Source organism: Armigeres subalbatus, chromosome 2 (assembly GCF_024139115.2).
Source record: "Armigeres subalbatus isolate Guangzhou_Male chromosome 2, GZ_Asu_2, whole genome shotgun sequence".
NCBI lineage: Eukaryota > Metazoa > Arthropoda > Insecta > Diptera > Culicidae > Armigeres > Armigeres subalbatus.
In genome coordinates this window covers 263,677,911-263,703,621 of record NC_085140.1, presented here as the reverse complement: position 1 = coordinate 263,703,621, position 25,711 = coordinate 263,677,911, and the positions used below count along the sequence as shown (strand labels likewise).

At 37.8% G+C, this 25,711-nt stretch overlaps 1 protein-coding gene across 1 annotated transcript; it reads left to right on the top strand.

Moving 5' to 3' along the window:
• Positions 1-23,465, top strand: LOC134216268 (zinc finger protein 85-like). Its single transcript, XM_062695202.1, has 3 exons — positions 1-470; positions 539-1,619; positions 22,342-23,465. The coding sequence occupies exons 1-3, from the start codon at positions 442-444 to the stop codon at positions 23,230-23,232; spliced, it is 2,001 nt and encodes a 666-aa protein (XP_062551186.1). The 5' UTR covers positions 1-441; the 3' UTR covers positions 23,233-23,465.
• Positions 23,466-25,711: the final 2,246 nt, after the last annotated feature.

Below are 25,711 nucleotides of genomic sequence, written 5' to 3'. Positions count from 1 at the left end.
TTCCTGCGGAATGTTTACAATTTGAGATATAAATTGATCAAACATTTAACTTGAACAATCAAATTGTGGAATTAATAAGTCAATTGCTACCATAATATCGTAGAATAAATATTTAACAAAACGTAAAAAAGTGCAGCAAGTATTATACCATTTTATTGGTATCTTTTATGTTGTTTTGGAGCATTCAGTTAGATGGGCTCCTTGACTTGCAAAAAGTAAAGCTACGGCAGGGTCTTGGTCAAAAGTGAAAAAATCTTTTTTGTTGTGATGCGATCAGAAGTTCCGGGCAAAGTTTGATCATGGAAATGTGAAATTCATTCTTCAACTAAAATTAAGACCAGTTTAAGACTAAAAATATAAATAATATCTGTGTTAGCTAGTTTTGCGCGCCTAATAATTATAATTAAAGACACGTTTGTCACGAAAAGTTGAAACTTTAAAATGGATTACAATTCGTACAACAAAATTTTGTGAGTCTTCAAATATACTTCCGGTTTTTATTCATTAAAAATTTAAAACAACCCTCTGCTTGTTTCAGCGTAACACCGAATCAACCAACTGCTGGTGGCTCGGGTTTCTTTCATACCAACAGTTCAGCTGCATTCCTCAAAGTGCCGAATCCGAGCCTCGTCTTAAAGCAGGAACCCGAACCAAACAGTGGAACTGCGACGCCGCCCGTGAACTACAGTCAAAGTGGTCAACATTATGCGGAATCCAGTGGGCATCATCAAGATAAGCAAATTTACTATGGGAAACCTCTGGATCTGCAATTAGTTTCGAATCCATATCTGCCGCATAATCAAACTACGGTGATTGGTCAACAGCAAGCTACTTTTCAGATGGCCCATGACTATCACGACCATTCCAACGCATCCACCATCAGTTCTGTTGATCATCATCAGCCATACAGCGTCCAAGCTTCGCCGGTTCCTCAGAGTACCAATACTCATTCGGTCGTGCAACATTCCGGTCACGTCGCAGCCCAAAAAATAACGTACGGCTGTGAAATTTGTGCCAAGACTTTTGATTCAAAAGCAAAGTTGGACAAACACCAACGTACTCATAATGAGGATTTGTCCTTTGAATGTCGTGTGTGCGATAAGAAATTTCGCTCCCAAAGCACGCTTACCTGCCATGAGAAGGTGCACGGAGAGAATGCATCCGGTAATACATTCTCTTGTGTTACCTGTGGAAAGGTGTTTAAATCAGAAGAGAAACTTCAGGTCCACACGCGTTTGCATACCGGCGAAAAGCCTTACCAATGCAAGATTTGTATGAAGTGTTTCAATCACCAGTCGAATCTGATAGCCCATTCAAGGACGCACGAGAAGATCCGGAAGGCACTGAAGTGTGATCGTTGCAACAAAGTCCTGGACAACGAGGAACGCTTGGCGATACACATGCGACTGCACACCGGCGAGAAGCCCTACAAATGCTCGTACTGTGACAAACGGTTCAACCACAAAAGCACGGTTTGCACACACGAAAAAACGGTCCACATTGCGGCCAACGCCTACAAGTGCGACCGGTGCCACAAGACGTTCAACCAAAAGTGTCAACTACAATATCACGAGAAGCTACAAGAAGCGCATACGATTGCGTGTGAGCATTGCGACAAGGTAAGAACATTTGTTTTTGATTGTTTTTCAAAATGGCATAATTTAAAAAATCCTTTATTTGGAGCAAGACGGTTGTATCGTTTACATTTTTGTGCTAATTGCTCATGGCTCATTTGCTGAATCAAAATTAGATCAAACTTGATCGACTGTTGTATAAGTTAACAAATCGCAGTATATAGCCCATTATGCGTTGAATCGTCCGAAAGCTACTCTGCCGTTCTACGCATAATTGTCCCATGTTACTTTTGATGAAAAATCTCAAACTCGAATCAATTTGTCCCACTGAAAAAATGAAGTTGTTGTTTGATGATAATAGAGACTGAAAACTGTTTAAATAAGTAGTGATTCGTTTTATGTCGTGGCAAAGTTTTGCCTACGCTCATTAAATCTCAAAAATATTTGTTAAATTTCAAGATCAAATCGGTTCTGAAACTAGTGGCACAAATTGACTGGTTTGGATTTTGAATTTTTGAAATTGAATGAATGAAAATGAATTTAAAAAAATTGAATTTGGAATTGATAGCTCTCCCACGCAAACCAACACCATCAACAGGTAGCGTAAACCTTTACCTACTTATTGGTGGTGTTGGTTTGCGTGGGAAAGCTATCAGATTCGTCAAATCGTCGTTTGAATCTTTGTTTACAAAAGCAGATAAGTCGTTTTGAAAATTTTGTCTTGAATTATGCGTAGAACGGCAGTACTGTATTTCGAAAAAAAAAATGGAAATGGTTCGATATTTATGGCTGGACTTGCTATGGTAGTTGATCTTCTAGAACGGGTTCCGGCGAATCGGTTTCGTAATCGACCCTAAGAAGAAATTCAGGGCCGTCCCACCAGAGACTGTTGTGCTCCAGTGCTTCAGGTAGTTGACCTCGGGAAACGATGTCCGGTTTCGTTGAGACCGGACATATTCCCATGTGTAGTCACCAGTAAGCTCTTGGATTACAGCGATTCGGTTTCGCACGGATACCTATAGCTGGTTGTAGTGGTTTCCTTATTCAGGCCAGGACAATCGCACTATCGCACCACAGGGCAGTCTGCCAGAACTTCATATACAGGGCTGGTAACACCTTCTCTACTAATCGAGTGAGCAGAAGAGCGGCGCACAACTCTTTCCGAGGAATGGAAAGATCATGCAGAGGAGCCAGCTTCGATTTGCTCGTGAGGAGTCGTAACTTCGCCGCACCATCGGCAAACAGGCTTCTCAAGTAGATGCCAGCCCCGTACGCCACGGTTGAAGCATCAGAGAAACCGTGCAGATCATACGCAATCGTTTCGTCGATTATCGCGCATCTTGGAATACCAATGTGGTGCACATGTAACAGGGATGTTTGGAGTTCTTGCCACTCTTGCGCGGTTGCTTGGTCGACTGGATCGTCCCACCCGATCTTAAGCTGTCACAATCGTTGAGCCAGGAGTTTCGCCAATACGATGACTGGCGACACCAACCCGAGGGGGTCAAAGAATTTGGCGATCTCCGAATACATCACTCTCTTCACACGTTGCTGGTCGCCTGCTGTTAGGGATCTGGAATGGTTGGCGATAAACAGTGCATCAGCACTCGGATCCCAAAGTAAGCCGAGTACCTTTATGGCTTCATTCACTCCTCGCTCTTCTATTGGTGCTGTTTTCTCACGATCTTCTTCCGGAATGTGCTCGAGAAATTCTCGAGAATTCGAGCACCACTTATGAATGGGAAATCCTCCTCGCTCTAGGAGTTGCTTCACTTGTCGTTGAGCTTCGATGGCATCCTCCACCGAATCCGCACCGGAAAGTATGTCGTTCATGTATGTTTCTTCCTTTACGATGCTCGAAGCGATTGGGAAAGCTTTGCCGTCTTCTTCAACTACCTAGTTGCACCAAACACCGTGTGGCCAGAGACGGTGCTGATGCTGTACCGTATGTAATGGTACACAATTCTAACTCCCGTGTGCGCCGGTCATATAATCGGCGGCGGCGGCGTAGTGGTCACTTTTGCCCCGGCGGCGGTGACATCACGGCGGCGCGCCGTTGGCTTTTATCGGCGGCGGCGTGATCCAGCGTGGATGAAAAAATCAATGGCTAAAATATCGCTTTTAACGCGGATTTTTGAATTCACGCGGTTTTGATTCACACCGTACGAATCGCCCGTATAAAAATCGACTTCTGTGGATTAAAATTGTAATATTCGATCGATCATCAAACAGCACTTTCCATAGTCAATTACCAGCGACACTAATAAGTACCTCAAAATGTTATTTAAATTGAAACTATTTTATTATTCTTTGATTTTGATGAATCAAAATTTAACAACGAATTCTGCTTCATTATTCGTAACCCTTGAGCAATATTGAGAATTAGACTTCGGTGTCATAGGACTAATTTGTAATTATTTTCCAAAAGATTTTCTAATTCAGGATTTTGATAAAGTCCAGTCGATTTACTTCTCAATATATCTATATTTCAGAAAAATGCTGCTATTCTTTGAGTTACATATATAATTGGGCAATGTCTGAGCGGCTGCATATCTAGTATATTTAGAGAATTTGCAGTTCGTTCACCTGCTGTGACCCTGGAAGGAACATTCACGATAGAATCCACTAATGACAACCACAATGGACAGTTTACTCCCCACCTCGCGTTCTTGTATGCACAAATCTCAATAGATGATCAACATAACTAAAATGAGCTCTCGCTGAGTAAGATTGGGGCACGATGACCTACAAATTGAATATTTTCCTCAAAAGTTGGTTAAATATGACAAAAAAAAAGTTCTTGGTGGGTTCCTGAAGAGATTTCCGGAGGAAACTACGATTTTTTTTTGACATTGTAAAACCCTATAAGAAATTCTGCGGAAACTCATATAGGCATTTTTTCATAAACCATTAAGGCTCTCGTTGGGAAATTCCTTAGTAAAACCACAGGTAAAACCATTGAATATTCTTTCAGGATTTCATTTGGAAATTTATTAAGGAATGTAATATTTGCCGAAGAAATTGCTGAAAAAATCTTCGAAGGGGTCAAAAAGGACTCTCCGAGGGAATAGCGAAAAGAGTTTATAAAGACATTTCTGGCAAAATTTTTGAAGTAATTTTCAAAAGAACCTAGTGTAAAAATACTTCGTCCGTACTTTTATCCCACGACGGACGGAAATACAAAACCGAACTAGCTTGTTTCCTTGCTAAAAGTAGACTCGTTTATTCGTCATAAGGAACAAAGGTTTGGGCATGCAGTCTTTGCTTATTATATGTATAGGTATTTTATAATTTTGCCCGGAAGCACCGACTTCAAAAATAGTTTACATTAGGGAACCGAAGGGATTCCCGAAGAAAAATAATAAAGAATCTTTTCAGTAAATTTCAAAAATGTTCTAGGAATTCCTAGAAGAATTTCCGAATGGTTCCCAAACGCAATTTCTGAAGAAATTTCTTTGAATGAACTTCTGAAAAGATTCTCGAAAAAATCAAAAGAAATGGAGAATGATCCCAAGTAACATTTTAAGTTTTACAACGCTCTTGAAGACCTTAATTTACTCTTCAAGAGTGTTATAAAACCTGCATAAAAACTAAGAGTAAAATCAGCAGTGATTCAAATCGTTCGGGGCTGTCAGTTTGAATATGAATCTGAAACATTGAATTTCCCAGCAGCTGTTCTAGATTCAGTTCAGATTCAGTGGTATAAACCAGTCAACTGTCAAAAAAATAAAACTGGTATAACGCTCCGTTCTATTTTCTGCAGATTTGAACCACGATTGAATCACGAGATTCAAATATTTTTCAATTGTTTTGGTGTATGGATGCGTCATTTTATCTACGGATCAATCCACTTTGCAATTCTGGCGCCTTTCTTGGCAGTAACATAATGATTTCAATGAAAATTTGAAAAACATGAATAGAACACTGCTGGGGAAACCAGCGAGTTTGTTCTATTTTGCTCCAGATACAAACTAGAATAGTGGTCGAAAATTTAGAATCAAACTGAATCACTCCTGATTTCACTCTAAATGTTACTAGGTTTGAGACAGAATTACTGAGGGAAATGACCAAGAACTTCTTCCTTAAGTTACCGAAGAATTTTCAAAGGATTACCCGTAGAAATTCCCAAGGAATTACTTAAGGTAGTTCTGAAAGAATTCCTATGGGAATTTCAGGAAAAGATGGAAAAGATAGAGGAATTTCTTAAAAATTTCCAACGTTTTTTTTCCCTAAAATAATCCTCCATATTAATTTCCGAAGAAATTCCTAAGCAAACTTTCAAAGACTAAACATATTTCCGAAGGAATCTGTAAATGAATTTCTGAAGGAATTTTTAGAGAAATTCTAAAATATTTTCCGTCGATATTTCAAAAGCGATTTGCGAATGATTTTCGGAAGGTACATCCGAAAGAATTTCTAAGGGAGTTACGAAAGAATTCCTAAAGGATTTTATGAAGAAATTCCTAAAGCAATTTCCTACGACATTTTTAAAGGAATTTCCAAAAGAACGAACCTTAACAAATTTCCTATGGTTTTCTTAAACAAAGGAATACGTGTAGGAAATTCTGACGTAATTCCTGAGGTAAATTTTAAGGAACATCCGAAAAATTCTGAAGGACTTTCTGGAATTCGTTTCCGGAGGAGTTTTGTAGGTCTTCTTGAGGCAATTTCTAGGGAATTCCTGGACAAATCTTCAAAGAAATCTCTGGAGGAAATAGCGAATAAATTACTGGGAAAAATTCCAAAGGTATTCTTGAAGAAATCTAGGAATTACATCAGAAATACCAGTAGGCATTTTCTCTGAAATTCTATTGGGAATTTCTTCGTAATTTCTTTTAAGAATTCTTTCGGAAATTCCATCAAAAAATCCTTCAAAAATACCTTTATGGATTCATCTGGAAAATCCTTTAGGAATTCTTTAGGGAAATATTTTACCTTCAAAAACTCTTTTTAAGTTCCTTTAGGATTTATTTTTGAAAATCCATTCAGGTTCTCTTTTGGGAATGCCTTCAACAATTTATTTGGAAATTCCTGCACTAAACCCAAAACAAATTTCTTCAAAAACGCCTACAAAAATTTATTTGGGAACTCCTCCAGAATTTTATTTCTTAAATAAACAAAAAAAATCCGCCCAGAATTCCTTCGGAAATTCCTCCAGGGACTTCTTCAAAAGATTATTCGAAAACCTCCGAAATTTCCTTCGGAGATTTCTCCAGATTTTTTTCGGTAGATCTCCCAGGAAAACCTTTGAAATTTATTGAAAATGAAGTTGTTTGCGATGTTACTTTTTTGAATTTTCGAAAAAAAATCTAAAAATAAACAACAACACTAAAAGACTTTCGGAAAGATGAAGGCATTTTCGAAGAAATTCCTGCAGGAAGTTCTGGAAGAATTCCCGGAGAATATTTTAAAGGAATTGCTGGAAGAAGTTCTGAAGAAATTCCGTAGGCAAATTTTGAATGAATACTTTATGGATATCTAGAAGAATTTTTCTAGCGATTCATGAAATAAGGCTGTTACAAATATTAAATTGACATTTTGTCCTACTGGGCGCCGAAATGTCAAGGGTGGATAATAAAAATAAATATTAAAATGAAAAAATCAAAAATCTCCATGGATTTGTTAAAGAATATTTTGAAAATCCTTCAAATTGTCCGAATTTTATTTTGCTGCCCTCTAAATATTATTTTTGGCAAAAAATCCGAGGAGGAGGGAGACAAAATAGATTTTAAATATTTGTATCGGCCTAATTGCCGAAACAATTTCAAAACGAAAAATTTCCGAAAAAATCCTCAAAAATGTCTGAAGAAATTCTCAAAAAAAAAAACGAATTGAATTTTTTAATGAATTACTTAAGAAATTTCCGCAGGAATTGCTAAAGAAACTTCCAAAGGAATTCCTCAAGGAGTCTCCGAAGGAGAATATAGGAATTCGTGGAACAAAATTCGAAAGCATTCCTTAAGCAATTTCCGAAAGAAATGCGTAGAGGATTTTCCGAAGAAATCCGTAATGGAAATTCTTAAGGAATTTTCGGAGAAATTTTGTAAGGAACCTTTAAAGGAATTCCCAAATTCCTGATTTCTAAATAATCTTATAAGGTTTTTTTAAAAGAAACTTTTCGGAGGAATTATTAAATAAATTTCTTGATTTATTTCCGAACTAATTTCTGGAGTATTTTTCGAAGGAATTCATAAATGAATGTTTAAACGATATTTTCAGAAATTTCAGGAATTTTACAATAAGGCTTTTACAAAACAGTATTAAATAATTTCAAGACAATAAAATAAAATTAAAATAAATAAAATTTCATAATGTTTGAAAATACCTGACGTTTTAACTAAATAATTTGACTAAATACTATGCAGCAAGGCGACAACGCCCCAGTTCTGGGTTACAATAGCTGTGAATAAAAAAATAAGAACCGTTTTTAACTGATGCTCGTAATATTTGCTTTGCTGATGCTCAGCAAGTGGTTTTGTAATATTCAGAAATTGATTTCAAAATATAAACTACTTACTCGGGGGTCGGAACAAAAAAATCGGTAATTAATTTATTTAAAGATTTAAATATTTTTCTAAATCAGTTTGCCTTATAAGCCAACTATCCTAATAGCACAAATCTTAAAACGAAGCTGATTTAAATAAATTAAAAAATAAATATTGTCCAAATTACTAATGTGCAACTTAACTTAAAATTTCAAAACTGCAATACCTGCACCAATGCCAGATCCTTTAAGAATGGCAACGCTTTGGGCATGTATCCAGGCCCCTCAAAAGCTTATGAACCACAACAAACCCATTTTGCGAGTCACCTGCAAGTTTAGGTGCCCGACTGAATGAGGCCTTGACTTAACGCATTCCAAAGATCAATTTAACAATTTATATTTTACTAGTTGACCCGGCAGACGTTGTCCTGCATAGTAGGCGAGAATGTGCATTCCGAACTGCCCATGCAAAGTTCGCATAGAAATCACAATTTCAGTTATTCACGATTTGCTCAACTTTACTCGTAATTTTACCATTAGGAAATATCATATAAACCCGTCGGAAACTATAACGAATGTTTCTGCTGAAGAAATGAAAAAATCCATCCACTGTTTTCGATTTCCGATTTACGATTTCGGATACGAACACAGACCATTTCATTTTAATATATAAGATTACAATTACTTATTAGCTATACTAGATAAAGCCTCATTCAAATTCTCAAACTACCGTGAGCGTGCCTTATTCTGCGCGGCTCCTAATTCTGCGCACTTCGACACAAAAACATTTTTTTAAATTTTCTTTACTGTTTTTATCATATTTACTTACATGTCATCAAAAAGTTGGGAATTTATTGTTGTCATAAGCAGATAATAAAGCAATAAGTTAGCGTTGATAACGGGAATGTTAGGAAAAACAAAATCGATAAAAACGAAAAATGTCAAAAAATGTCGAATTTGAGCAAAAAATGATTTGGACTCATTTTTTTTAAAGCGAAGTGCAAAGGCAGATTATTTGTTGCTTGAATATTATAAAAATCGGCTTTCAGAGTGTAATCTCTATCCAATAGGAAACAATTTATGTTGCGCAGAATATGGCACAAAATTTGCTTTCTGTTCCTAATTATGCGCGCGGAATGGATAGGTACAATAAGCCTGGGTTGTCAACCCAAATTGGACGTAACAACTGTTTTGGCAAGAACACATATTTTAAAATGATATCCGGAAAGATACAAGGGACATTTGCTACTTGGCCTTGCGCACCACAGCTCCACTATGCGTTTTTTTTTAAACTTCGAGGTATCTAATCTAAATGTGTAAATCACGTGACTAGCGCGAATAATTTTCCCTGAAAATTCGACATAATTCCCCACTTGGATATTTCCTAGGCCGGACTGGAATTCCGACATTTGAGAAAACAGCACTTTGGGCAATATGACCATTTATGTAGGACTAGTCTTATTATTCACGTTGGATTTCATTTATTTCCATTTCATATAAATATCCGATTTCATCAGAATAATAAAATGGCTTTTCATCATTGGAGAACTTTAGTAAACACAACAAAATAGTGACTTGAACATTGACATGGACACAATAACCTATCTGGAATGTTGTCTAACAGAAAAAATGGATCTTTGAAAGTAACTTGTGGCGATGGCGAGCAAACGGATAATGGTCTTGAAAATGAATAGCATTTGTGTGGACATACATCATACACACATATACGCACACACAGGCATCATCTCAATTCAATGCAGCTGAATCGATTGGGTTTGGGTCTAATTCGCCTTCTAATTCGTTTTGGAGCGAATGCTTTTCGTATACTTAGCGAACGTTTAGACGGTGTAGTCAGATAGACTTCAGGAAACATACATGGCACTAAAAACGTGCAAAAGTAATGAAATATTTGTATAAATGCTCAAAACCATTTTATGAGACACAAAATTACCCAAACTGAGTTTTTATTATTATGCGCAGAATTAGGAACATTATGCGCAGAATATGGAACATTTCAAAATATGTGCGCAGAATTAGGAACCATATGGCAGTTTACAAATCGATTAATAATATATGTTCTTACTAAGTTACTGATTCCTACATAGATCAGGCTTCGGAATTCTCACTCATATGAATAAAAACCTGCGATTAATCCATTTAGCAGAGTGTGATTTTTCATGGTCCCTCTGTGAGGAAGTATTCTCACACAACATTTTTATCCGGATAGAATGGCGAGTGATAAATTCGTGAGCGCCGGATCGCCCGGATAATTTAATTTTAATCCACAAATTTTCCTTCTCGTCGCCTCATCAGATAAATTTTACAAGCATATTTACAAAAATTTAGGACCGCAACGGGATTCGAACCCAAAACAATTTTAAAATGTTCAGAGCGCCCACTAAAACCACGCCACCACATGAATTGATTGAAAGCGAATGGAAAAACTGCTGTATTGAACCTTTTCCTTATCGTGGCGCATCGTCAGATTCAATCAGCTTGGAGAGGCAAAGCAAGCGGCATTTGATTTTCGCGAAACATGGGAAGAAGGATAACAATTTTTCGCACCACCGATTGTGCCGGAGTTTATCGCACTGTAATTTATCCGGATAAAATGCATGGTGGAGTGATCAGTTGTCGCGTGAGTGAGTGAGAAATCCGAACCATGCATAGCATCATCTTTCGCTTGAGATGCCGCTCAGTTATGAATACTACAGCTTTTGTTCGTGTGTCTTCGTCACGCGTGAGAACACGATACGCAATGAACCAAACCATACATTTTGGGCTTCCCTTTTCATCCGTGCTTTTGCCAATCACTGAGTTACCAGTATCTGCAAATTGGAAGCAAACGGCACTCACCAGTTATTCGTATCTGCACGGATTCTTGCTTTGCGTATAAAGTGTTCATCGGATTCCTTGTTGATTGCATCACGAGCGATGGATCGCCAAAACGCATCGCGAGTGATGATGATTGGGTATGATTGGAAGTTGTAGGGAGCGTTACACAGGATTCTCTTATGGATATAAACCTAGAGGTTCTGCTTTAGCCTTTCGGAACATTTGAAGCGCGAGCCCACGAGCTTTGTATTTAGTACATTTAGACGTTAATTATTGTTATATCGCTTCAAACTTAAAAGATAGACGCTTACAGTCTTCATTAAAGTTATTTGGGAGATCTAGGGCTTTTGGAGATCTAGGGCTTGACAGCGTTAGCGTATGTGCGACGACGTAATGGGGTCGAAACTTATACGATTTTACTCTTTGAAAGGCAGACGAATCTAAACAATAAATTAACAAAAATAACAATAAGACGCAATGTTTACATGGTATTAAACTCGAATGAATGTTTGTTATACATTAAACAGTTCAGAAACATTGGAAAATTTGTGGCAATATATTTGCCACTGCCTTGCAAGCGCAATTTCAGCGACAACAAAAATAAATAAAATATTTTTAAAAATTAGGTTTTACGCTGGGTGCTGCGGGTTAGAGCCGCTTTTCTGCGCTCAAGCGAGTAGAAGGATATTTTGAAATCACTCCCATTAACAAAATTATTTTGCAGTTACTTGGTTGTCAAACATTTCCCGCTCTTAGAATTTCGCTTTCCATGCTGCATGAAAGCGCACAAATGCACTAGACTTCACAAGACTTTACGGTTGTTTACATACACCCAAAAAAAAATTGTGTGACATTCTTTGTATTAAGCATTTTGTGTCAAATCTTACATTCAAACCGATCAGAGAATGTCATGCTTGTTAATACAGCTCATTGCATTAAGTCGGTTTATTTGGTTGCGATAAATACATCCAAACGCTCGTTGGCTCCTTCTAGAACAAGTATATGAATCGTGTACAGCAATATGACTTTAACCCACACAGTCTTCCTGATTGCATCTAGCTTGATAACGGAAAAGGACACAAATATGCATGATGCTTATTCCACTCGTATCATTCATTGCTATCCCTGTTACCCTTCCACTTGTCATATCCTCATAGCATGAAACGTGGATTATGATTGCCTTTGGGCACGTCGTTCCTCATCTGGTAAATAGTCCAGATGGTTAGCGCGTCAGTCAAGATGTGCTAAGGGTGGAGGGTCCGGGTTCGATTCCCGTCTTTGACCGAATTTTTTTGTATGGTTGCTGAGGTTGTCGAAGTATACAGCATTGCACTCCTCGATGAGGGAGTGTAAAATTAGATTCAATGTATAGACACTAACACATAACCAGTTCTTATTTTCTCGTGGCCGGAGACCTAATGCAAGGGCCTGCCGTTTACTTAATACAATCTGAGCATATGTCGCAAATTATGGCAAACTGTACACGAAACTAATGCGAGATTGCAATAAAATGTTGCAATCTCTGGTTGGGTGTACATTCTTGCTCCATTTAGCTGCTGAATCTAGTGAAAGTTCGTAACGAGTGCTTTTAGTTGCATTCCTACTAATTATCCACTCGAAATATAATGTGAAAATATTTGTCACAAAGAATACAAAACTAAAAAAACGCAATTTCGTCGAAAATCCAAAAATTAAATATACACCCAGGTTTTTTTACGCGGTTGGAATTCATTAATTTCTCGGTTAACCTGAACGTTCACAGCTTTTTAAATACCCCCTGAATTTTTTTTCGATTTTTTGTGATTTTTTTAGTAGGGTTAACTCATTGTTTCATTGACGCTGAAGGTCTTAAACGAGTAAAACCAAACCGTGTAAAAAAACCTGGGCGTACAAGAAAAGCAACGCATTTTTCACGCTAAACACCTTATAATCTAACACAGGAGATACAAAATAATTATTACCAATGGGAAAATGTATAACTTTGTCGTTTTTTTAACGAATTACAACTGAAAACCCTTCTTTCACTCGAAACATTTACATTTCAATTTTTATGGCTTAAATTCATCTGAAGTGTTACTAGATATGAAATATAGCTACTAGATTTTTTTATTCTTTATTAAAGTGATTTTTAAATAATTATAAAGTTCATCACTGATAGTACACGTGTGAATTTTTTGTTCCGAATTTCGTATTTGTGATTTTTTATTTTTTTAAACTTACTCACTCGACTCCGAGAATAAGTATCATGGAAAAATTGGAAATTATTATATTTCCCCCATTCGCATATATGCCAGTCCCATGCCGTTTTTGTCGCATACAGATATAATAGCCATTATTAAAGTGATTTTTAAATAATTATAAAGTTCATCACTGATAGTACACGTGTGAATTTTTTGTTCCGAATTTCGTATTTGTGATTTTTTATTTTTTTAAACTTACTCACTCGACTCCGAGAATAAGTATCATGGAAAAATTGGAAATTATTATATTTCCCCCATTCGCATATATGCCAGTCCCATGCCGTTTTTGTCGCATACAGATATAATAGCCATTGATGTTTCAAATCGCATGTTTCATATAAAGTTTCAAAAAATCTAATAATGATGTTTTACATTAGATGCTATTAAAATTTTGCTGAGTAGTTCATCATTCGATAGATTACCGTGAAACAATTTAGTTAAGGTTAAACAGTGTTTGGTTCTGTGCAGTCAGGTTGTGCAAATTCTTAATGGAACTATTATGCGAGTACTTTCAATATTGAACGCACATGACTTTGTATTTTTGGACATACAAGATCAACACTATCCATTCCCGAGTAGACGATAATAGTTCAATAATATCAAATGGTAATAGGATAGCCCAATAAGATATGGATATGATTGATATAAGAGATAAAAGATAGATATCAATATTTTGCACTAAAATATCATGAGGAGACCAACTTATGCTATTTGTAATAAGTGATCAATATCATGTGCCATTAGTTCTTATAGGTTCTTATTCATAGCATATCTTGATATATTCTTGATTTTTTGATATATTTGCCTGTTCTTTCATCTCTTATATCAATTAAGTCCACATCATGTTTTATTATTCTGTTCATGGCTTCTGCCCGAGTTGGGTTAACTCAAAAGTGATGAAAAGTGAAATTTTACTGTTATATGAGTGGGGCAGTATAGGAGTTTCGATGAAAATTTATTTAGGAATCCTTTATAAATGCTTTTGGATTCTTTCAATTAATTTAGTATTTGTATTTGGTGAAATTCCAGAAAACTTCTTGATGAATTGTTCCAGAAATTTCTTGGAAATTACAGGAATTTCTTCAGAAAATAATTTGGAGATTTTTTTACAAATTTTTTAAGACATTCCTTCGGAAATATTATCAAAATTGGCGTATATAATTAAATTTCAGAATAAACATTCAATTTGGTGGGTCACGTGCCCCATCATGCCCTAGCTCCATCATTGCCGATACACTAGCGCCGTTAAATTATTGAATTGCAGACTAAACTTACTTCCTTAATAATGGTTCTTATCTGTTCTTACAAACCAAATGGATTTTTGGTTTTGTGAAGGCTGCCTCAAAAAAATTAGCGGAAATCATTTTGTTGAATGGTTATTTGGGGAATACATGTTGGTTCGCTATCGATATTTGACTCGAGTAAAAAAGTCTTTGAGGTCATTGAATGTCTCAGACTGTCACTATAGAACGTCGTCAGTTGCATTCTAGTAAAAATTCTGCTGAGGCCTACTACACATGATGGTATAATTGCAAATATACATTACCAGATGACCATGACAGATGGTGTTATGTTGTTGCGTATTTGTATCAATGTGGTTCAGCTTCAGCATAAACACTAGCTGTGTCTGCCGTTCAATATAGTAGATTTTCTTCCACACACACGAGGTGGAGAACAGCCTTGAAGAAATTTAAAGTAAATAACTAGAGTTTGGTATGGAGACATAATGAAAGCTCTTTTATTGTTTTAAACTGAAACCTATTAAATATTCCAAGCATTCTGTATCCGTATTTAATATCGATGAGATGCGTAGTTGGTGTGAACTACGCATGGTGAGAATGGGTGATTTGTCCAAACAAGGAAATTAATTATACTTTAAATGTTGTGGCGCCATCTCTTTCAAACAGCACCACCGTTTTAGTACAGGTTCCCTGAAGACAAATTGGAAGAAGCAGTCCGTGCCCTATATTAGAAATCTAAGACTTCCGTTTGATGCCAACATATCGAAAACCTATTGTAAAATGCATTTTTGCTATCACAATAATTAAATAATGTTCAATTTGTCATGCTATCAGAAATCTATGGTAAACTACGATGGACAGCGATATCATTTGAACCTCGCTCCACACCTCCCACTCCCATACCTAGGTAGGTATATTATTCTCCACCCGCATCGCTTGCTGTCCGTTGCAATGTTTGCCGGCGGACTGCGATGATTCAATTTTTCTATCATCATCACCACTCATCGCCATTCATCATCGCATCCGATCGCAAATCTCCAAATTCTGCTGGAGATAAATCGAGGCCGATGCAAAAGCAGTACGAACAGTACAACACTTTTGCACACACCGGAGTCACTCACCACATGGTGATGAATCAAACCCGAAGCTAATGCAGTACGAATAAATACGAAACATATTCATACAGGATTCACTCGTCAGCTTTGGGAAGATATATTTTGTGCGGTTCATTCGGGATGCATCATTTATCGTTCTTTTCCGATTCCGTTCGCAAAGTATGAGTGAATGCGAGATACTTGATGCGATTTCCAGTAACCCTGGTTCTTAGTCAATTTAATCAAAATTTTCATGACTCATTGTCTTCCGGTGATTATAGTTACAGATCTACTACATAAAGATATTCATAAATCATTATGGTTTCTCGATAACAACGATTTTATTTCAAAATTTTCTTAAATGCGCAGAATATGGTACCTCCACTCAACCAAGCTATTAATTTAAGATTTGACATTGAATTATGACGAGAGCCATCTTAACAACATTTATGAACTGTCATAAGACTAGTTTAGTACTATTCCAATTAACTCCAACACGCTGTATTTCTTCACAGATACGTATTCCGACCTCAATTATTAGGCCGTTTTCAGTGTCTCGTGTTGGCTCGACTCGACTTAAGTTAATTGATTTTTTTATTGCGATTAGTCATCGGCGTGGCAAAATTATGATCGGCGGCGTGCCGACCCAAAATCGTCGTCGGCGGCGGCGCGAGTAAAACCACCGGCGGCGGCGGCGTGGCGCGGCGGCGCACAGGTCTATGTAGTACCTGGCAGTACATTTTAGATATGTCTCCGGAAAATGCTATTTTAAACTTTCGAAAACGTAGAACGATGAAGTGTAACTTATTCTGTACCACAGGTCCGACTTGCAGCACATCGATGATTTGGCACTTGCGTCGAACACAACTCGGCATTTCGTTGTGGTACTTGATGGTCGCAGGACAGCGTGGTGCGACATGTAGTACGCTAGTTGGTTTGATGGATCGTCGTCTTCATTTACTTCATGGCAGTGTCCAGGAGCTTCGTACTCCCGGAGGAATTACGATTGTAGATCGGGGTTGCGAATGAGCCGCTTCTCCAACATTAAAAACCGCTTCAATGCTAGAGCGCGACAATCGTCTAGCTGGTCATAATTTTCTTTGAACGGAAATCTCACGATAAACCTTCCACTCTCATCTCGTTGATGGGAAGACAGAAAGTTGGCTTCGCATGTCAATTCTTCGATAGAGAGCTTGGGAACGTCCGGAACTTCCACTATTCGTCCGGAACTTCCTCTAGAACTACTGCATCTTTCGCTCGATGTCGTTCACTGTGGCGTGATGGAATTGTTGGACGAAAACGTTGATCTTTTGGGGATCGATGATAACACCCGCTACGATCCACCCAAAGTGAGTGTCTCGCAGCATCGTTAGGTTGTCTGATAGATTCAGTTGGCTGGGCTTCAAAATTTCGAAGAATAATTCCGCATGTTCACTTTATCTGGCGTGTGGAACTCGGGATCAGCTAGCACCACGCCATCGGGAATGTCCCAATGAGAGACATTTATTTTGGATGATGGGATTGTGCCTGTCACTTTCGGTGTAACTAGACACTCGAGGCTTGCGTGGAAACTGGATACGCGGGATTGAATTTTTAGCGTCACCTTATCATGGGCAAGGGTACGCAAGGCGTTGATACCAGTGATCGGTACGTTCGCTGGTTTCTCCGGCAGACCCAGGCGATTGATCAACTCCTCCGTCACGAAATTTACCTGCAAGTCACTGTCCAATAGGAGGCGGCATGAACACGGCTGACTCTTCTTATCAAACACCTGTACGACCGTGGTAAGCAGCAGTACTGTCTTGGTAGACTGCGTGAAATTCGATGAACAGGTGGTAGACACAGGCGGGTCCGCCGGGAGCGGCTTCTTCTGCACCGTCATACTGAGTTGGGACGGATCTGATGGACTTGGTGGTAGGCTTTCCCCATGCTTCCGTGGGAATGGGAAAGTTGGGTTTCGGATTCTTGGTGGGTGCCCCGTCATCATGGAGCAGTGTATGGTGCCGGGCTTGACACTTGAAGCATGACTTATTGTATGGACACTCTCGAGAGCGGTGTCCCTTTCGCAGGCAGTTGAAGCAAACTCCTGCGGCCCGAACCTTTTCGTTCTACTGGGAAGCGGTCAGGTTGTTTAACGCTGTGCACGGTGGTAAGCGGCTGGGACTGCTTCGGTTTCATTGTAGAGCTGGGTGCTTGGAAGACTGTGTCACAATTCTCCAGGATCTGACACCTGGACTTCAGGAAATTGATTGTCTGCTTATACTTTGGAAGATCTCCTTTCTTCTGGGTTCCTTCCCAGGCCTTTCGTGTGGACTTGTCAAGTGCTGTAATGATATTCGAAACACCAGTCATTTCTTGTTTGAGGGACAACAACCCACGGATGTGAGTTTCTACGATGACACGGTTGTTCTCGAAGCGGTCCGTCAGAAGTTCCCATGCATAATCATAATCACCTTCACTCAGAACTTTCGTGTCGTGCACACCAGCAGCCTCACCGATGAGCGCCTTATCGAGGTGATAGAGCTTGATGGCATTGCTATCTCCCGAATTCTCCATCAAATCCAGAAAAATTGCCTTAAACTTGGGCCAGGCTGCGTAGCTTCTGTCGAATGTTGGAATCGGAACTTTTAACGGCTGTTGCTGAACCACTATTTGAGGCGCTGTTGGACTTTGCGTTCGAGGAAGCGGAACGGCGGCGGCAGCTTTTGCTGCTAGTGACAGTTCTTCGACCATATTAGCAACTTCGAAGTAGAGGTCTTCAAACGATTCATACTCTGTTTCATGCTCCGGAAGAGCTTCGTTGGGAATGATGGCTACTACCTTGCTATGAAACTGGCAATAGCCGTTGTAGGCAGTTGAAAGGGTTTGAGAAAGCACATTAAGTTGTGCCAGCCCAAGCGATTGATTGTTGATCAAGGTGCGTTGGAATCGCACTACTTTCAGTTTTGTTTGCGACCGCTGACGGATGACATTCTCCAAATCCTTTCGTGAAGCGTCATCCATTGCAGTTTCCCGCTCGTCAAATCCGTGGAATGATTCTGGAGTACTCGTACTGGATAACACAGCTGCTTCTTCTTGCTGAGGCAGTTTTTTCTTCGCGCTTTTCATAATCGGAATTTCGCACGAAATCACTTTCGGAAATGTTCTATGACTAAGTTCAACTTTCTTTTTCGAATTCGCACAAACTTTTTCGGTTCTCTCGCAATAATGTTCACACCATGTACCAAACTTCCGAGGTTTTTGCTCGAGCACACACAGCAGCGGGAGCAGTTTACATTTTTTTTGTTTCACTTTCCGATTCGTTCCACGCTTCTTGTTTGTTCTGCGCTCGGTCGTGGTTCGGCCGGCGGTCGTCGTTCAACAGAAACAGAATCGAGGATTGAAAATTCACTTTTCCGGATGCACCAGGCGGTGGCTCGATCCACGGCAGATCGTCACGGGAAAACACTATCGGTTCACTAGAGATTCGGCTCGAAGGACCATATGTTCTGACCCAAACAGGGTGGGTCAACAATGCAGTGGACTGTAAGGAGAAAAATTGACGTATTTCGGAAAACACTTGGTGGAACACTCTTTTGGTAAACTTTCTTCGTCTTTCGTGTACGGAAAGAGATATATACACTACAAACTATTTATTCTCTTTTTCGATACTAAATTTTAATACTGCTTTTGCTGCTGCTTGCGCGAACTTGTCGGGGATAAACTTCGACGTGTCTTGTCGCGGGCGTGGTTAGGTTGACTCTCCTCTGCTCTTGTCGTTGCTGAAGGCTGCGACTTGAAGAAGTGACAACAGACATACGGCTGCTGTGGAACAATGGAAATAAGGATAGCGTGGCGCTCGCTGGTTGGTGCGCTTCTTATTTTTTGCGGGCTCGCTTCCAACGGGAGACGGAACAGCAACTTAAAATGTTTAATACTAATTTGTTAATTAATTGCATATTTTTCGGCAACTCGGCCGTACGAAAACCATTTTTTTGTTAAATATCTCGGTTGACAAATTGATATGAAATTCGTGAAAAAGAATCCACGTGTCTTGGAGGGACTCGAATGAAATCTAGAGAGTAGGATGTTGAGGGTTCGAGTCCCTCCAAGTCATGTGGATTCTGTTTCGCAAATTTCATATCAATTTGTCCATTCCGAAACATGTGCTAATAATGATATTTAACAAAAAAAAACTAATTTGTTACTATATTATCTATATTTCAGTTATGTATAATATTTCCAACCAAGATAACTTGGAAAAATTCAAAACTTAGAACTCATGCAGGATTTAAACCAAATTATGTAGATTCGATCAACAGTTTGCATGATTTGTGTTATTTGTTTCGTAATGCGGGGATTTTACGTTCTTCGCATAGCATATGTGATAATCTTAAATACGTGAAAATTAAAGTGCTCATTTGTTAGTTTTCAAAAGCCTTCTCGTCGAAATTTTTTTTTCTGACTAACATTTTGCATGAAAAATTAAACTGCGATATTTTTCTGCAGAATCGCAATGTCCAAATAATTTGTCATGAGCTCATACTTACTTGAATAACAAAATCAAATTTATGAAGCTAAAAATATAGTATTCCCAGTCAACATCGTATATGATGCAACATAAGATGCTAAAGTGGAGGCAATAGCCGTGTTAGTGTACGTATCATAAAAATTTGAACATAGTGTTAGTGTGAGCATCAAAGTATATTCTTGCACAATGTTATGGTGTGATAAAAATGGTAAAGTATGTTCAATTCCGATTTTTGGAGCTGATTTTTACACTTACCCCCTTTTTCCACTTCCCCCGGTGTACCTTATAGTAGGTCTTTTGATTGTGATTCATTTTTTACCTGTATGGTAATCAGTTTTGTATCAAAACCTTATTTATAAACGTCAAATCTTATAATAATTCTGCCTGTGCAGCAAAAATTTACATTTTCAACTGTATTTTCATGTTTGTATTGAATTTTAATGCGGTTTTTACGTTAAGGCCAGAGCGTTAATGAATAAAGCTTCTAGTGAATGATTAAATTTGTTATGATTAAATCATTCAACTCTATGATTAAAGATTATGAATAATGATTTATTCGTTTTTGACAATGATTAATGATTATGATTAACGATTAAATTAATTTTTGACAATGATTAACGATTATGATTAATGAATAAAACGTTTGGAGTGTGATTAACGATTATCAATCATGATTAAATGTTGACACAATATGTGTATGATTAATGATTAACGATCGATATGATTAATGATTATCGATTATGAATAATCAAATTGAATGATTTGCATAGTGATCAAAAAGCAAGTAACCTTTATTCCAAATTGGGTTATTAAAAGGTATGAAAATTATATGATTATGATTAAATATTAATGAATAAAAGCGATGTATGCAATGATTAAAATTGATGATTAATGAATAGACTCAAAATAATTATGATTTAGATTAGTGATTAATGATTAAATGTAAAATTCTATGATTAACGATTAGTGATTAATGATTAAATCGTATTTTTTGTATGATTATGAATAATGAATAATGATTAAAACACCCATTATTCATTAATCATGATTAAATCTATGATTAATCACTAATGCTCTGAGGCATATGTGGAGCATTCTCTTTAAGATCATATAACTTTTACATGACTAAACTTGTCAATAAGCTCAAAATGAGGGTGGCTCATATTGCCCCTACTGCCCCTATTATTTACTTTCATTTTCTCCCATCAATTGGACCAGAGCACAGTGGCAGGCCCTCATACAAATCCCGGACAAAACCTGAGATTGTGTTCAAAACTTCACCACAGAGTAATTTTGAAACGTTGCATTCATTTTGAGGTTAAAATGGTTATCCGACATACTTTGTTATCCAAGGACTTGCGTAAGCCCCATGCCTTAGGAGCTAGAACAAAGACAGTGTCCTCGTTCTAACATTGCACCAGTGAATTTCCCGCTTTGGCGCAGCTATGTGCAATTCACCACACTAACCACCGGAAAGTAGACAAAAAATAGATTTTAATACATAATACCAGATCTTTTCGAATCTTTCCCAAAAAATTTTAGCCAAATTTCTTTTTCCCATACATATTTGTTCGGGAGACATTTTTTTTTTATTTATTTGCCGTCAATCAAATGTAGACCAATTATACTTTGTACAATAAATACTTATTATCTAGTCTATGTGTACTTCAGTCATTACCTTGTCTAGAGAAGAACACTTTTTTTAGATTAGTTTTACTCATCGTTACATCAATTGTTTCACAATGTGCATTATAACATGTCATCATTCTATTTATTGGGCCATTTCTGCCATAGTTTGTTCTTTGATTATTGATATAAAATAGACTTCTATTTCTAAGTGGACGGATAGGGGCGTAAAAATTAATATTTGCCAAAATTTCACTACTATCCACTCTTTGTGCGATAATATCGTTCATGAAAGCTATCATTGAGAATTCCCTGCGTTTTTTGAGTTCTTCTAGGTTAATTAATAAACACCGTGATTCATAAGGAATGAACTTCAACAAGACACCCAAAATTTAATTTACAAGCTAAAATCAAAACATTTTGGAACTAGCTCACTCAATATATATGTTAAATTAAAAAAATATGGACTTCACAAAATCGAGAAAAAAATTTTGAGGTTTTGTCCGGCTTTCCGCCACTGTGCAGAGCATTGACGATTATTTCTTGCCCAACATTTGAAAAGAGCGTTACATTTAAAATATATTCCTTCCAGTTTTTTGTTTATGCATAAAGCTATGTATGTAGATAAAGAACCCGAAGAGCTGTGTTGGCTGTTACGCCATTTCCAAATGTTGGTCTAGAATTTGATCATAATATTATGAACAAGATCGTAATAATTATTCTGATTTTATTTACAGATATTTTGCTACAAAGCCAGTCTCAAAGAGCATACATTCCGTGTGCATTGTCCTCGTCGGAAACACAGAAGGGATCGATTAGCTGGACTAAACATAGATAATGAGGGTCGGAACAAATTTAGGTGTGAAATCTGCTACCGTAGGTTCTACTATAAGCGCGCCTTGGACATGCACATGGGAATCCACGACATCGCGCTCGATGTCAATTCTCTCTATTTCTCGTGCAATTATTGCGCGGAGACTTTCACTGATGAGGAACCACTGCTCAAACATGAGGCCGAACATGTGGCTAACAATACAACCGATTTCATGGAGAACATGAAATCCTTAGCGCAATCCGAAGATCCGGAAAATGGGCAAGTTCTTGGGAAACATCGCTGCCCGCTTTGCCTAAGTCGTTTCGAAGAGCTTGCAGAACTAAAAGAGCACCATAAGTCTCACCTTTGTTCCAACCCGGAAGATTGTACCAAATGCAAGCCAACTCTGGCCGATGATTATGATTTCAACAAGGGAAATTATGACGAAACCGAAGACAACCACACCATTCAGTGCCGGATTTGCGAACGACAGCTGCCATCGTTCGAGCAGTTCCAGATCCACTTCCATTATCACACGGCACGGGTTCCATTCTACTGCTACCAATGCCGAACGGAGTTCACGGACAAGAAGGAGCTCTACGCCCATTCGAAGTCGCACGCACCTAAGGAATCGGAGGCACACACTTGCGAGGTTTGCAAGAAAATTTTCTCCACTAGAGGCAACTTTAGGCGACATCTCAAGTCCCATGAAGCCGTCCGCGATTTTGCGTGCGATCGTTGTTTCAAGCAGTTCGATTACAGAAGTGAACTGGACCTGCATTTGAAAAAATCGCATGGAATAGTCTATCCCTAGGAAGTATTTAACGATGCTACAGGAAATAATTAGATCGTCTGGAAACTTAATCTTACGTATAATTTGCGGTTTTTTTTTCATTTAGTTATATAACAATAAAACTACATTTCTGTACACTTCGGTGTACACTAAAGGTAAAAATTAATCTTGAACTAAGAATGCTTCATTAGAATAACTACGAGCTAGGATAGGGTAAGCTCTAAAATTCGATTGAATTAAATTTTACTACTCAACTGATTGTTTTTATTTCAAAGAAAATTGCCATCTTGGTGGGTTGAGAATGTATATATAATTGTAATATAAGATGAGCAATGTTACGCCAGTAAGAAACATAATTGGTGACGATTATTTGTCGTCAAACGATCGAACACTATCGCGGTAGATAATTGATTTTTTTCTGCGTGTAGAGTAAGGCACGTGAGGTGAGTCAATATTAGCTATTCTTTTGTTACGTGAGGTTACCATGTTATTCAAATGGGCATATACGGCTATTCTCAATTAGTCTCCAATTAGCTTTGCGAGCAAAGGCGTAGAATTACCAATCCGGGGATAGTGTGATCGATTCTCGGTCTAGCTTAGGATGTTTCAGGTGGTAAACATTCACGGCTCCCTGGGGCCTTATGCGAAGACAGACTTCTGGTGGAAATTTTAGCTCAATTTTTGGAAATTTAGGTTTGTTTCAAATCGATTTAGTGTTTTCGACATGATTTTGCCCCTAAAAAAATTGTCTGAGTGGGATGGACGAAACGCATTGCAACAACAACTAAATGGAAGCCATACCTATTTATCCTCGAGAACTTTGTGTTCCCTATCATATATGTGTTTAAATAGATTTCGTCCTTCGAGATACCCAAAAATCAACATTTTTCGTTGATTAAAAGCCTATGAAATCTACAAACAGATAACTTTTTAGGATTGAATTTGTCAGGAAGCTACATTCATTTTAGTATAAGGTACAGTGGGGTAAGTGGGTAAATGGGGTAAATGAAAAAAAACGCAAATATTTCACTGATGAAGCACAGAATTATTCAATTTCACTTCACAATCATACAAAGCCATTCAAATCAATGCGTTGAATAAGTGAAACATGAAATAATGAACCATTTCAACATGCGAGAGAAAAAATTTATTAACCTTTCAAGTTTATCTTTTGCACAAGTTGTTTTGCGTGTCAATAAATACAAATATTGTTTTATGTTGGTTTTGAATCCTAGCCACAAAAATATTGATATGAACGTCAAAAATTTTGAAAAAAATATTTTATTGCTTTGCCTGTTTTTTACCATGGGTGGGGCAAGTGAAAATTTTCCGACACTGAATGCATTTCTCTATTTTTCCAAACACAAATAATTTCTATTAAGCGTATATAAACAAATGATACCAATTCGAACTCGTTCCAAGGCTTTTGGTTATTACAGTGATACGTGGTAATACTAAATCAGGAACCCAAAGTGCCAAGCGTGTCAGTCTTTTAAATAATCCATGTTTGATAAATAATTCGTGAAAAAATGTTATTTATATAGCTTTAATACAAGAATCACTACTATTGCAAATATATCAACAATTATGATTTATTTAGTTGAAATTTATAAAATTTATCTAGTTATTATTTCTCTAGTTATTATGTGATATTGACAATACTTTTTTCGTCAAACTTTTCATCAAACTTTTCTTCAATATTTTTACTAGTTAGCCAGCATGGCCGTAGCTGAAGAAAAACTCATTTTTTTCTTAAACTCATACGAATCAAATAGCGGTATAACGCACAAAACACGCACACACTCAACCGTCATCGACTCCTGTGGGCAAACTGCGGGGGGAGATGAGGGGAAATATTGAAAAGAATATCAAACTTTTCTGATTTCCCTCAATATTTACTTCAATATTTTGGGTTCGCACTCACACCATCAATCTTTTCCTTCAATAATCAAGAGTTTGTCAAACTTTTTAAGTCGTGTGGGGTCTGTTAATAAATTGCGGCTGACATCTCTTTTTGTTTTGTATATGGACAACACTGCGTAAAATTTGGGGTTCGTTTTAATGAGATTATCTTACTGTTTTAACACAGAACTGGAAATACGGGACAAATGGATGATTTTTCATATTACGACGGGATAGTACAAAAAGGTCTGAAAAACGGTGCTGTCCCGTTAAATAAGGTACGTATGGTCAGCCTAATTGTATCATGCCTTGTTCACCCTCACCCTGATGGATTCTTCACCTCTAACTGCTCATATTCGCCGTCATATCAATCGTTCATCTGATCTGGGAACACCGTGCCTAATGTAGTGGTTGCGGTGCTACAAATATGGTGAATCGGCTGGACCGAGAATCGAACTCGCCCTTATCTGGATTGGCAATCCTATCCTACGCCTTTACTCGCGAGGCTAACTGGGAGACTTAGTGCCTATCACTTCTTGCATTATTGTATTCACTGTTTTGTACATATTTACTCTAAAACTGTTGATGTCATCAAATC

Excerpts from the sequence above, each read along its gene's own strand:
- LOC134216268 (XM_062695202.1), top strand. The coding sequence starts at position 442 with ATGGATTACAATTCGTACAACAAAATTTT. Across the intron at positions 471-538 it reads AATTCGTACAACAAAATTTT|CGTAACACCGAATCAACCAA; the intron begins GTGAGTCTTCAA and ends TGCTTGTTTCAG. Across the intron at positions 1,620-22,341 it reads CGTGTGAGCATTGCGACAAG|ATATTTTGCTACAAAGCCAG; the intron begins GTAAGAACATTT and ends TTTTATTTACAG.